The sequence below is a fragment of the Podarcis tiliguerta genome (genome assembly GCF_965153285.1).
Source record: "Podarcis tiliguerta genome assembly, chromosome: 7".
NCBI lineage: Eukaryota > Metazoa > Chordata > Lepidosauria > Squamata > Lacertidae > Podarcis > Podarcis tiliguerta.
In genome coordinates, this window is record NC_139540.1 from 1,443,270 (window position 1) to 1,456,389 (window position 13,120).

General features: G+C 50.6%; 1 protein-coding gene across 2 annotated transcripts in view; it reads right to left on the bottom strand.

Annotated features, from left to right (window-relative positions):
• Positions 1-13,120, bottom strand: part of PPP1R16A (protein phosphatase 1 regulatory subunit 16A) — a 52,158-nt gene that overhangs the window by 27,611 nt on the left and 11,427 nt on the right. For both annotated transcript variants that reach the window (XM_083449061.1, XM_083449062.1), the window contains exon 2: positions 8,107-9,636. In XM_083449061.1, coding sequence (XP_083305187.1) covers positions 8,107-8,356 — 250 coding nt within the window. In that variant the 5' untranslated portion in view covers positions 8,357-9,636. The remainder of the gene's footprint in view (positions 1-8,106; positions 9,637-13,120) is intronic.

Below are 13,120 nucleotides of genomic sequence, written 5' to 3' on the forward strand. Positions count from 1 at the left end.
TGAGCTGGCTTCTTGCTTCAGAGACAGAAGTGGGGAAATGAGCTGGTTGTAAACGATGCTTGATGCTGCCAGGGATTCTTCACGGACTAGACCTTCCCTTTGCGGCAAGTGGTTGGCTGGGGATTAAGTGCGTTATGGGGGTGGCTGATGGGAACGGCTGAGAGAGACTGGTATGTGGGGGCCTGGGGGGGACAGGCAAGGTTGTGCTTTGTGAAACAAGAGTGTGGAGAGAGGTTAAGGGTGCAGCCTCTAAAACCCAGCGGTTTTGCTCAGCCGCTAATGAGTTTTGTAACATGTGATTTCCTTTCAGGCATTTAAGAGGATGTTTTGTTTTGTTCCTAATCAGGCCGCTTTACAACATGGACTTTCATTGCATTTTTGCATTCGATTTTCATTTGCAATGCTTCATCTCAATATCTTGTACTGCTGTAGCTGTGATGTTTTAAGGCATCTGTTTAAAGATATTGTTTCACTAAATAACTTCCAGTGCTGTTTTTGTGGACTCAACATCGTGAGGGTTTGCAGCAGCGAGGGTATGAATGATCCCATTGTTCTTGCTGGCGGAGCAGGACTAGATCTGTTTTGGGTGAACACATGAGGACAGGCTTCTTCGTGGGAAGAGAACAGCTCAGAAAGGCAACCAATTGCCTAGGGTGGTGGGCTCTCCCTGGCTGAGGGTCTTCAAGCAGAGACAGGACAACCCATCTCTTGGGGATGCTGATGCTCTGGATTTCTTGCTAAGGGTGAGGAAGGGGATGCGCTAGACGGCCAGCCTTGATGCCGAAATCCAGCATCGCCTGAGCTCTGCGAGTGCGGCTTTCTCCTAATTGAAGTGCAGAGTGTTTGAGGACCGGGACATTTGCAGGGAAACCAAAATGCTTGTTTACAAAGCTATTGTACTGCCAACCTTACTATATGCTTGTGAAACATGGACCACTTACAAACGCCATCTCCAACTCCTCGAAAGAATCCATCAACGGTGTCTCCAAAAAAATTTACACATCACTTGGGAAGACAGGCGAACTAATACCAGTGTACTGGAAGAAGCATAGATCACCAGTATTGAAGCAAAGATTCTTCAACATCAACTTCGTTGGACTGGTCATGTTGTGTGGATGCCTGATTAGCGTCTTCCAAAGCAACTACTCTATTCCAAACTTAAAAATGGAAAGCGTAATGCTGGTGGTCAACAAAAGAGGTTTAAGGACTGTCTCAAGGCAAATCTAAAAATATGTAGTATAAACACGGACAACTTGGAAACACTGGCCTGCTAGGGCTCCAGTTGGAGAACAGCCTTTAACAAAGGTGTCACGGGCTTTGAAGACACTCGAACTCAGGACGCAAGGGAGAAACGTGCTGAGAGGAAGGCACGCTTGGCAAATCCACACCGTGATCAGCTCCTGCCCGGAAACCAATGTCCCTACTGTGGAAAGATGTGCGGATCCAGAATTGGCCCCCACAGTCACTTACGGACTCACTATCAAAACCGTGTTTATGGAAGACAATCTCACTCGGCTACAAGGGATGGCCAAAGAAGAAGATGAAGAAGAAGATAAGGTCTCCCCCAACCCTACGATGCCACAACTGAACTGCCTGCTCTTTCCCCCTCCCTATATCTGGCACTACTAGGACAGCTAGGAAGCCCACACTGCAGACATAACAAAGAGACATCACTCAGAGGAAATGCATTCCACATGTGCTACTACTGTTCCTGAAGATGCAGCTTCAGTGACAGTAGTTTAGATCAACTGCAGCTGTCTTTCTTATTGTAAGACAGGATCGTGATCTGACTTTCTGCCTCTTGCGTTTTGAAAGTCACGCATTATCATCTGTTGCAATTGCTCCTGCATTTCCTGTTCTTGCTATGATGACTTAGTTATGGAACTCCCATACCGCCTGTGTTGCCAAACACGCAAATATTCCCACCTCTGGGGGCATTTTCCTTCCCTGGCGCAGGGGCTCTCCCCTCAAGCCGCCTCCATTAGGGCTCTGCAGCCTCCCTCTCTGGAGTTTTGCCAGGCGAAGGCTTCCTGCGTTCCTAACTGGAGCCCTCAACACTCAGCCACCAGCAAAGCATCAAGTGGGCTTCAGCCTTTAGGAGCCCCTGGGGCCACCCCATTGTTGCTTCAGGACCGCAAGGGAGCAGGACTTCCTCCTGGGCTGCACAGAAGGTCAAGCACACAGCTAGCTCCCTTGCCGGAGTTATTACAGCTAAGCCAGAACAGCTTGTTCCTGCCATGGCTCCATGTGTCCACTGTCAACAGACACAGCTCACCCACGTGACACGCTCCCCGCAGCCAGCCACCCCTGCGCCTAATGGCCTGTTTTGTACACACTTTTTTAAAAAGCTACCCATCAGCAACCTTCCAGCGCCCCCAGTTTTCATCACGCACTGTGTGTGATTTCCTGCATTTGGTGAGTGCCACTCATGTCTGCGAGAGACCCTGTTTCAAAACAACGGACCTGGTGGCCAGCTCGTTTCCGCGGTTCCAATTCAATGTGCTGACTCAGGGCCCAAACACCTGAAAGGCCAGCTGCACCTCTGGTGCCGAGATCAGCAGAGGGGACCCAGTTAGCAGCAAGATGAACCAATGGCATCTGGCTGAAGAAGGTGCCTACAGACTCTCGACTAAAGTGCACCAAAGGGGGACCAAATCTCCATCTTCCGTGGTGACACCTAGACCATCCTAGCCGCTCGGTGGCAAATGTGGTTTTCTCTCACTTCTCTCTCCCAGCAAAGCGCAGGGTCCAGAGGCAGAGCAACCCCCGTGGTTGCACAAGCAAGAGGCAGATATGCAGGTGGCTCGTTCTGGGCTCCTCCTTACAAACGCAAGGACAGAAATGCCCATGTTTTGCTTTAAAATGAGACGTGCTTCCCCACAAGCCGCAGCCAGTGGCGCCCTCCACATTCCACACATTCCCCAAGTCCTAAGCTCAGCCGCCTGACCAGAGCAGGTCCCTGTTGGGGAGGGGCAGTGCAGCATATGCTGCAGAAGGTGCCTCTGGCGGTGATCCCAACATCCTGGATTAATGCTTCAGGAGCATTTCATGGCGGGAGGTGGGGGAGAGAGACAAGGACATGTCACTGTTGGCAGTTTCAGGGCATTAAAAGAGAAATAGATGGGTTCTTAGATGGAGATGTCGTTGGCTCAGCTACTGTAGGAGACACAGAGCCCAGAGGCAAAAGGCACGGCCTGGACAGCGTGGGTGGTCTGGTCTGGGCCAGGGGCCAGGAGACTCCCTGGTCAGCATTCTGCCGGGCGCTCCAAGTGCTAAGGGTCAGTCAGGTGAAAGGGTCAGGGCCAGAGGAGGGGTCAGGGCTGCAGAGGCCAAAAGCTCTGTCCTCCAGGACCGTAACGCTGGCAGCCTTCCCTGAAGCCACACGTAATTATCGGCTCCATTCTTCCACCGGCAGCCAAAGTACACTCTGAGCGGATCCAGCTGTTTAAAATTATTTCTATTTTCGGCTCATCCGCCTTTTCATTCAAGGATCACGTTTTGTCATTAGCTAGCCTAAGAAGAGAGGAAGAGTCGGAGGCCGAGAGCGAATCGTAAAAACCCGGCAAGCTTCTTGGCCTGCCCCTCTGCCGCGGGAGGAAGTCAAGGGGGAGCCACTAAACACAGAGAAGGGAGAAGCCGCAGCAGAGACAGACTGCGCCTCGGCACCACAGAGCAGAGCGTGGTGGCAGCTGACCGCTGCCTGCTGGGCTTGCTGGGCTTGCATTTTCTTGCTCTTGCAGCCCTGAATTGAAGGGCAGGAATGGGGGGAGAAGAAATCTGCAGATTTAACTTTTACCAAAGTTGCGCCATTGGCTGCGAGGTTGTGCCATTGCTAAATGTGGTCCCTTGCACAGCCAATGCAGGTAAAAGTGAGTCTCTGCCCCAAATAGCTTACAGTATAGATTTACGGCATGGCACAGGGGACTGACTACTAAGTGTCCAAAGCTGCCAAGGCTCAGAAGTCCCAAACTGAAAAAATTCTTTTTTTACTAACAGGAGATCCACATAGCCCAGACGTTCTGTGACTACTTGAGTTTTCCTGGAGAGAAAAGGCTTTCAATGGCTACTGGTCAGGATGGCTCCACGTTCCCTCCAGGTTTGGAGGCAGCTCCTGCTCACCTGCCCTGCCTGGGGGCTTCCTGCAGGCATCTGGCTGGAAGCAGGATCCTGGACTAGGACGGCTTTTGGCCTGATCCAGCAGAGATGCTCACCTATTTAAGCCTCGCTGAGCTCAGGGCTACCATGTGTGGTTCTCATCCTGCTGATTCATTCATTAGGAGCTCAAACCTTTGGAAAGTAAGTTTGTTGGTCTAAACCAGGGGTAGGCAAACTAAGGCCCGAAGGCCAGATCCGGCCCAATCACCTTCTAATTCCGGCCCACGGACGGTCTGGGAATCAGCGTGTTTTTACATGAGTAGAATGTGTGCTTTTATTTAAAATGCATCTCTGGGTTATTTGTGGGGCATAGGAATTCGTTCATTCCCCCCCCCAAAAAAAAAAATATATAGTCTGGCCCCCCAGAAGGTCCTTTGTGTGCAGAAGGTCCTGGGTCTAATCCATGGCATTTCCTGAGATGAGCCTGATGGATGAGGGCAGTGGCCCATCTAGTCCAGCCATCTGATCTCACTGGCCAACCAGAAGCCTGGTAACATCCCAAAATCTTGGAGAGCTTCTGCGCATCAACAATCCTGGGACTTGACGGAACAATGGTCAAACTCTGGATAAGGCACTTTTATGTTTTCTTTCTAGGGTCTTTGGCCTTTTATGTACACGTCTTTAACATTTGTACCATCGGATCCTCTGGGCTAGGGAAGATGGACGAATAAAACAAAAAGCCTCTGGCTTGCGACTGCAGAAGACTTGCTTCCTTGTGGAAGCCTTTCAAATATGTGAAAACTGCAATTTTGTCTCTGCTTGACCCCTCTTCCTGCAAAGCTCCACTTGTCACATTCCTCTAAACCTCCCTCAAATGTTACTGAGCGGGGAGGAGGGAGCCCCATGGATGGGCACAGCCAGGATACGGCCTACCCACCTCGTAAGCCACTGAATGGCAAGGGGGGCATGGCAGAAAGAGGAAACTGGCAGTGCCAACCGGGTCTGGCTTCTAGTTTCTGCAACACACCAGCAAGTCTTATAGAAGAAAGGCAGCAAGCTTGGGAAGAAAGGCAGTGGAGTGGGGTGTTTTTTTTGGGGGGGGGCAGGTCATTCAGGGGATAAAGATGCCACTGAAGAACCCAGGAAGATTCCACTTCCTGGGAGAGCCGGGCAGCTTCAGCAGTGCTGGTCAACTAACCATTATGCTTTTAAAAATGTCAAGCACCTCTGTTGCTCTCCAGTAAAGCCCCTCCAGCATACACTTAAATCTTCCTTAAAATACGACGACAGAACTGTTTGGGGCAAATCATGGGCAGCCACAACTAGAGGCATTGGGCAACTCCATCCCCAGAAGCAGCCGGTCCTATGAAAGGCTTTCTGAACATCACAGAACTTACTCCGAGTGTATCTCGGCAACTGTTTCATGGCAATCTTTATTTTCAAAGGATGCTTCCGAGGAGGTGAGATTTGCATGCGGTGAGACAGGCCTACGCACACTTCCAGGGTTTGCACACAGAACAAAGAGCATTAAAAGGATCCGAAACTCCTGCACCCTTTAACTCCCTTGTTGCACAATCTTCTATTGTAAGTTGCTGAGAGAACTTATTATCTTGCGGGGTGGCAAACAAATGTTGCTCGTTAAAAACTGGCTTCTTGGATTAGTAGAACTTCTGATTATGCTACGAACCGGCACCCCCACAGCATCACTTGTCAGGGGTGGGCCCACCAGGGTGCTTGAGGCTGGGGGGCAAGAAGCCCTTGGCTGAATCTCATCCCCTGGCTTTGCACCTGCTTCTTTCCCCTACATCTTTTCTTAGCGTCCAAAGCCTCTTTCGTTTCACCTTGCAGATACTGCTTTCCTTGTTGATTCCCCTCAAAGCCAGGCTGGAGCACACAAGCAACCCAAGTAGAAATATCTCTAGAAGTGTTTATGAAGCAACCGACTTCAGTCGGATCTGATGCTGAGCTGAAATTCCAAGCGAGTTTCATGGAGCTTCCTTCCTAGGAAGCAGGCTTGGATCGCAGCCCTGGCATTTTCCCTTCACCTTTTTAATCACTGGGACTGAAATAGTTTGAAATTTGATTTCTATTTTTTTGTTGTTGTTACCTTTCTATGCTGCATTATTCCATTCCTCACTGTAGCATCACAACAACCCTGCAAGAGAAGCCAGGCTGACCGGATGATCTGCCCAAGGCCATCACACAGTGACCTTCACAGCCAAGTTTTCCTGCAGAACTGAGCAGTAGCAGCCTTTCGGATTCACAGACTAACCCCACAGTCCTGTGCATGTCTACGTGGAAGTAATCCCACTGAGCTGAGAGGGCCTTGTTCTCTATTAAGAGTGCTTAGGATTGCTGCCCCAGACTGGAATCTCCGCTCCCTTATCTGGAAGTCTGCCCCTCTGGACACACAAAGGAATGTGCTCTACCAGGTCTGTGAAATTCACATGTTTACATGTTCGAGTCGACAATGGCTGCCACACTGGAATTACTGCTGAGAGGAGTGTGGAATTCTGGAAGAACAACTATCCTTCTTCTCACTTTGAGAGGGGCGGGATCATATGGCCAAGAATTGCAAAGGGGAAGTAAAGGAACGGAGAAATTAGAGACTCAAAAGACTGAAGGAAAGGAAAGAGGGAAATCAAGGATCATCGGGATGGGGCCTTTGGGAATGAAGGGAGGACCATAATGATACTGCTACGTAGGATTATAGAACTATAGGGTTGGAAGGGAGCCTCTGGGGTCATCTAGTCCAACCCCCTGCAATGCAGGAATCTCAGCTGAAGCATCCATGATGGACAGCTGTCCAACCTCTGCTTAAAAGCCTCGAAGGAAGGAGAGTTCACCACATTCCCAGGGAGTCCCTTCCGCCGTCAAACAGCTCTTACAATGACAGGTGGCCACATTTGTATTTCTTACTTGTATTTCTGCAGCTATAACTGGACACACAGTGCTCCTAACCAAAGACAGAAAAGCTTACAACAACTTGGGTCTTTGTTGTTTGCACGTTGCTATAGCAGAATAAAGTTCTCTGAGGCACAACTCCTTATGGCTTGCCAGAATCCTCATTTTCCTTAGGTTTTCTAGGTCTTGTGGCAAGAGGGCTGGGAGGAAAACATGGGAAACCGACCACATTTCCCAGATTCATTATGCTTTCAACTTTCATGATTCCCAGACCAATATGCCAAGTTGGGGAAGGCTGACTAAGAGACTGAAATATGGTAACAGTACCACCCTATTCTGCCTTGGTCAGACCCCACCTGGAGTCCTTTGTCCAGTTCTGGGCACCACAGCCTAAGACAGATGTTCAACAAGTTGGAACATGTGCAGAGGAGGGTCTGGAAACCAAGCCTCAAGAGAAACTGTTGAGGGAGTTGGGAATGTTTGGCCTGGAGAAGAGAAGGCTGGGAGGCGACAGAATAGCCATCTTCAAGTATCTGAAGGGCTGTCACACGCAAGATGGCGCAAGCTGATTTTCTGAGACTCTGGAGCAGGCATCCCCAAACTTGGCCCTCCAGATGTTTTGGGACTACAACTCCCATCATCCCTAGCTAACAGGACCAGTGGTCAGGGATGCTGGGAATTGTAGTCCCAAAACATCTGGAGGGCCGAGTTTGGGGATGCCTGCTCTGGAGGGTAGGACCCAAACCAATGGATTCAAACGACAAGAAAAAAGTTTCCGACTTAATGTCAGGAAGAACTTTCTGATGGTAACAGATGTTCAAGAGTGGAATGGACTCCCTGGGAAGGTTGTGGACCCTCTTTCATTGGGGATTTTGAAGCAGAGGTGGGATGGCCATCTGTCGCTGGTGCTTTAGTTATGATTCCTGCACTGCAGGAGGGGTTGGACTAGATGACCCTCAGGCTCCCTTCCAACTCACCAATTTCATGACTCTCCGATTCCCCAGCCCTGCTGCCTGAGATGGCTGCAGCACTTGGGCACCATGTGAACCTGGAGTTTTGCCACAAAGCTATATCCCCTCCCCACTGCCACTGGGCTCCAGCTCCTACCTTCTTCCACGTCGTTGCGGCACGCGGCCTCCAGCAGCCGGATGTTCTCGGGGAACAGCACCCTCCTCTCCTTGCTGCTGCCCTTCTTCCTCTTCTCCGCTCTGCTCTTCTTGCCCTGCACGTCCTTCTCAAACTGCGCCCACTTCTTCAGCTGCTGCGTGCGGCGCTTCTGGGCGTGCTTCAGCCGCTCCTGAGTGCCCATCCGGCCCACCGCAGACATCTCGGCCAGCAGCTCCAAATGCTCCGCCATGGCTGACCAGGGGCAAGTCGCTCGCTCGCCTTCCGCAGTCAGGGATGCCTCAGAAGCATTTGGAACAGTTCCACGTAGGGTGGGGAGGAAGGGGGCTTTAAGGAGCCCCCTTCAAACATCACCAGAAAGGCTTCCAAAGAGCTCAGCCCAAAGGCGACGGCTTCTCACTGCTGCGCTGTGACCAGTTGCCAAGACTGTGACATCCCTGCTGGCAAAGGGAAAGTGTCCTCCATGGCCGACCCACCTGTTGGATGGGGCAAGTGGCCCTTAAAACCTGAAACTGAGAAGTCTCACCAGCAGGGTATCCATGCAAGTTATCTAATAACAAAAGCAAGTAGTGAACTAGGTGCTGGATTCCCAAAGCTGGAAGAGCAGCCCTTTGCAAGACACTGTCAAGGGGTCTTAATGATGCTTGAGAGATATTTTCATCACCCAAACAGCTAAGGAAGCAGGGGGCAAACCTGGAGCCTGCGGGGAGGCATTCTGAGCCCTGTCCATCCCCAATAATGGAGCTAGCTCCAATCAAAGCACAGTTCTGATCATCTCTCCATTGAGAATAAAAGCAAAGCACAAATCCCTCCACCGTTGGTCTTTACTGGCAGCTTCCAAACGGCAGCCTCTGTCGCTCTCCAGTCCAGAGTGCAGCAAGCTTGTTTCCAGGTGCACACCTGATGGTCATTACTACCGCTCAGGCTCTGATAGGAGTCTCATTACCCAGATAGCACACAGCCGGCTGTCTCCTCTGCTGACAAAGCGAAGGCCTCAGAGTCTGGGGGCAAAGGGAGGCAGGTCTCTGCAGGCTGCCAATCCCTTCCGAGGCACACGGGAGTACCTGTGAGAGCTGCCCGTGACTGCGCCTCCCAGCCACCACCCCAGGGCACAGCTCAAAACCGCCCCGCAGATTCTGCTTTGATTCCAGCAACCCCCAAGCCGTCTCCAAAACCCCAGGCAGCTCTGCTCTTGCAGCTGTTTCGAACAAGATCTTGTCTTGGCTGTTCAACCTCTTCCACGTGTTGCTGCGCGAACCTCCTTCGAAAGGAAAGCGGAGATGCTGGAGAGGCAGCGCGGAGGGTCCCTGCTTCCTGTTCTCGCTCCCAGCAATTTGTCTTGCCGCTGCCTCCAAACCTTCAGCTCTCCCCCTCTCGCTCTCTCCAGCTACTCAGGAGCTCAGCTGAAGGAACCGGCTGGCAGGGGTGAGCCCTGCTCCTCGATGCAGACTCCTCCCTCCGTGCCACTCGGGCACTGGGCTGAGCTTCCAGCCAAGCACGCTCCCAGGAGTCCTGCAACAGAGGAGGAAGAAGGAAGCCAATCAGAAAGAGGCATGCGGGTGACAGAGCAAAGAGGTGCCCGGCTCACCCTGCTGCTTCCCACCTCATGCGGCGCTGGCGCTGCCCTGCCTTAATCCAGGATTAACCTACAATCAAAGTTTAAGCAAATTACTTGGGGTTTTGGCACTGGCCGCTCAAAGCCTCTTTCTCTTCTCTCCCTCTGCCTGCCCCGCCTCAGCAAAGCCTCTTGCATTCAGCAACTTCTCTCCCCCCTCTTTTCTGCCACCTGCAACCTAGCAGAGCTGTCTTCCTTCCCAGAACCCCAAAAAAATCCGCATGGGGAGCAACACAACGGACAGGCCCTGGGATGCACACTGACGACACCCCCCAGCACTGTGCAAACAAAGCAGGAAGGAATAGAGCAGGAAGGAATAGACCTATGAGACCAGGTAAATAGAGCAGGAAGGTAAATAAATAGAGCAGGAAGGAATAGACTTATGAGGCCAGGGTTCAAATCTCCACTAAGCCATGAAGCTCACTGGGTGACCTTGAGCCAGTCCCTGCCTCTCAGCCAAACCTACCTTGCAGGGCTGCTGTGGGGAAGAGAATAATAATAATAATAATAATAATAATAATAATAATAATATTCATACCCTGCCCATCTGGCTGAGTTTCCCCAGCCACTCTGGGCGGCTTCCAACCAAGTATTAAAATACAGTAATCTGTTACACATTAAAAGCTTCCCTAAAGAGGGCTGCCTTCAGATGTCTTATAAAAGTCTGGAAGTTGTTCTTCTTTGACATCTGGTGGGAGGGCGTTCCACAGGGCCACCACGGAGAAGGCCCTCTGACTGGTTCCCTGTAACTTGGCTTCTCGCAGGGAGGGAACCGCCAGAAGGCCCTCGGCGCTGGACCTCAGTGTCCGGGCAGAACGATGGGGGTTGAGACGCTCCTCCAGGGATACTGGACCGAGGCCGTTTAAATGCATGCCGCCTTGAGCAACTTGGGGATAAGTGCAATAAATATGCAATAGTAAAACAAATGAAAAACACGGTTGCCTTCCGGAATAATAGAGGCCAGGGAATGTCCCCTGCTTCCCTTGGCAAATGTAACTGTGCTTTGAATGAGGCCTCCTGTCACCCATATCAGCTAAGCAGAGGGTGGGGAGAAGCAGAAGAAGAAAAGGCCGCCTGCCTTGCACTTTGCACCCAGGGGCTGGAGCAGGAGAACTTCCCTCCAATCCATTACCCACGGTTAAAAAGCAATATCCACGTCTAAAGTTCTTGGAGCCCTTATCTTGTTATCTCCCGCAACAAGGCCAGCACAACCGTTTAGGTGCTGCAGGGCAGATAGGAGAAGGAGCCCAGGGGGGCTGGAGGTCAGCGGGTGACGTACGCTAACCTTGCTCAGCATCCTGTGTGATAGGAATTTTGAGGTCTTAGCTATCACCTGCTAGCTGCAGAGTTCTCTGGACCTCTCCATAAGTAGCAACTGAATCATGCAATATAATCGTCAGCAAATGTTTATGGAAGAAAAGCTGCAAAGCAGCGAATTGCGTCCCTGGAACTGTCAGAATGCGTTGGGCAGACAGGGAAGACGGAAGGATCCTATACCGTTTTGTGCTTTCGTGATAACTCAGCTGGTTAGAGTGCAGTTCTGATAATGCGACGGTTGCAGTTGACACTTCCCCTTCCACTGTCAAACAGCTATTATTATGGTTGGGGTATTTAAACATCACCCGATAGCCAGTGAAGTGTTATTGTAATTTGGTACACTGCTGTTGAAATTTGTATACCGGTCGCTGTTATTTCATTCTGCAATTCTGAATTACTTCCCCCCACTCTTTGTTACTTACTTGTTTTTTCAGGGTCTATATGTTTTTGTATGTAATAAAAATTCGATTTTGAAAAAAGAAGGCTACAAACAAGGAAGCTCACTGACCTGAGTCCATTCCAACTCTACGATTCCATGATACTATAAGGAGTAAAAAAAAAAAAACATTTTTTTACACATGTTCCTTTTCTCCTAGTACCAAAGATTCTGAGACGGTGTAATTAGTTTCCATATAGGATTTTATTTGTAATGTGATCTCCTTGCCTAGCCTGAAAGTGGGGAAGAAGCCTCTGCAGGTGCACAATCGCTTCTGGTTTAGCAACACACAGGTGCTCCGCTGGTTATATAACAAGACTAGCAGTGGCAAAAAATATTGCGCCACTTGCGTTTATCCCCCGCCATCAGGCCAGTCCGTCAACACATCTGCTTCACAGAACGCAGCATCCCAGCCACATGCAACGCCTGAGCAGCCACGTAAACTGCCTGGGGCGAGAAACAGGAACGCAGGAACTCCCCAGAGTCTTCCCAGAATAAGGAATGCAAAGAATGTGGCGTCATGCCTGGGAGCAATTCATCAGGCAAGGCTTCCACCATGCAACTTTCACTCAAGGACATCCAAACAAAGGCAGAAGCATTGCTCAACTAACACTGGTCCTCTGCATCTTCTCTCCTAGGAGAATCACAGAATCTTCGAGTGGAAGGGTCTGTGAGGGTCATCTAGTCCAACTCCTGGCAATGCAGGAATCTCAGCTAAAGCATCCATGGCAGCTGGCCTTCCAACCTAGACAGCATCTTAAAAAGCAGAGACATCACCTTGCCAACAAAGGCCCGTATAGTTAAAGTTATGGTTTTCCCAGTAGTGATGTATGGAAGTGAGAGCTGGACCATAAAGAAGGCTGATCGCCAAAGAATTGATGCTTTTGAATTATGGTGCTGGAGGAGACTCTTGAGAGTCCCACGGACTGCAAGAAGATCCAACCTCTCCATTCTGAAGGAAATCAGCCCTGAATGCTCACTGGAAGGGCAGATCCTGAAGCTGAGGCTCCAGTACTTTGGCCACCTCATGAGAAGAGAAGACTCCCTGGAAAAGACCCTGATATTGGGAAAGATGGAGGGCACAAGGAGAAGGGGACGACAGGATGAGATGGTTGGACAGTGTTCTCGAAGCGACCAACATGAGTTTGACCAAACTGCGGGAGGGAGTGGAAGACAGGAGTGCCTGGTGTGCTCTGGTCCAGGGGGTCACGAAGAGTTGGACACGATTAAACGACTAAACAACAACAACATCTTGGTTGCCCTCCTCTGCACACCTTCCAACTTGCCAACATCCTTCTTAAATAGTGGTGCCCAGAACTGGACACAGGATTCCAGGTGTGGTCTGAGCAAGCCCTACAGCAGTTCTCAGCATGCACTGCACCCCACCACTCACTCTTGAGAGAGACAATTTTGCAACACAAGCGGCTATGGCCTCCCCTGCACTCAAAGGACTAGGCTGGATTTGTCCCCATAAACCTGCCCTTCTTCCTGAAAGAGACAAGGAGTTCCCTCCCCGTCCGCTCCAGAGATAGCTGGTGGGCACTTCCTCCTCTGCACAGTCATTTACTCATCAACACTAATCACTAAGCAGAGAGCACTTTTATTAACAGGTCTAATAAAACCGCCTA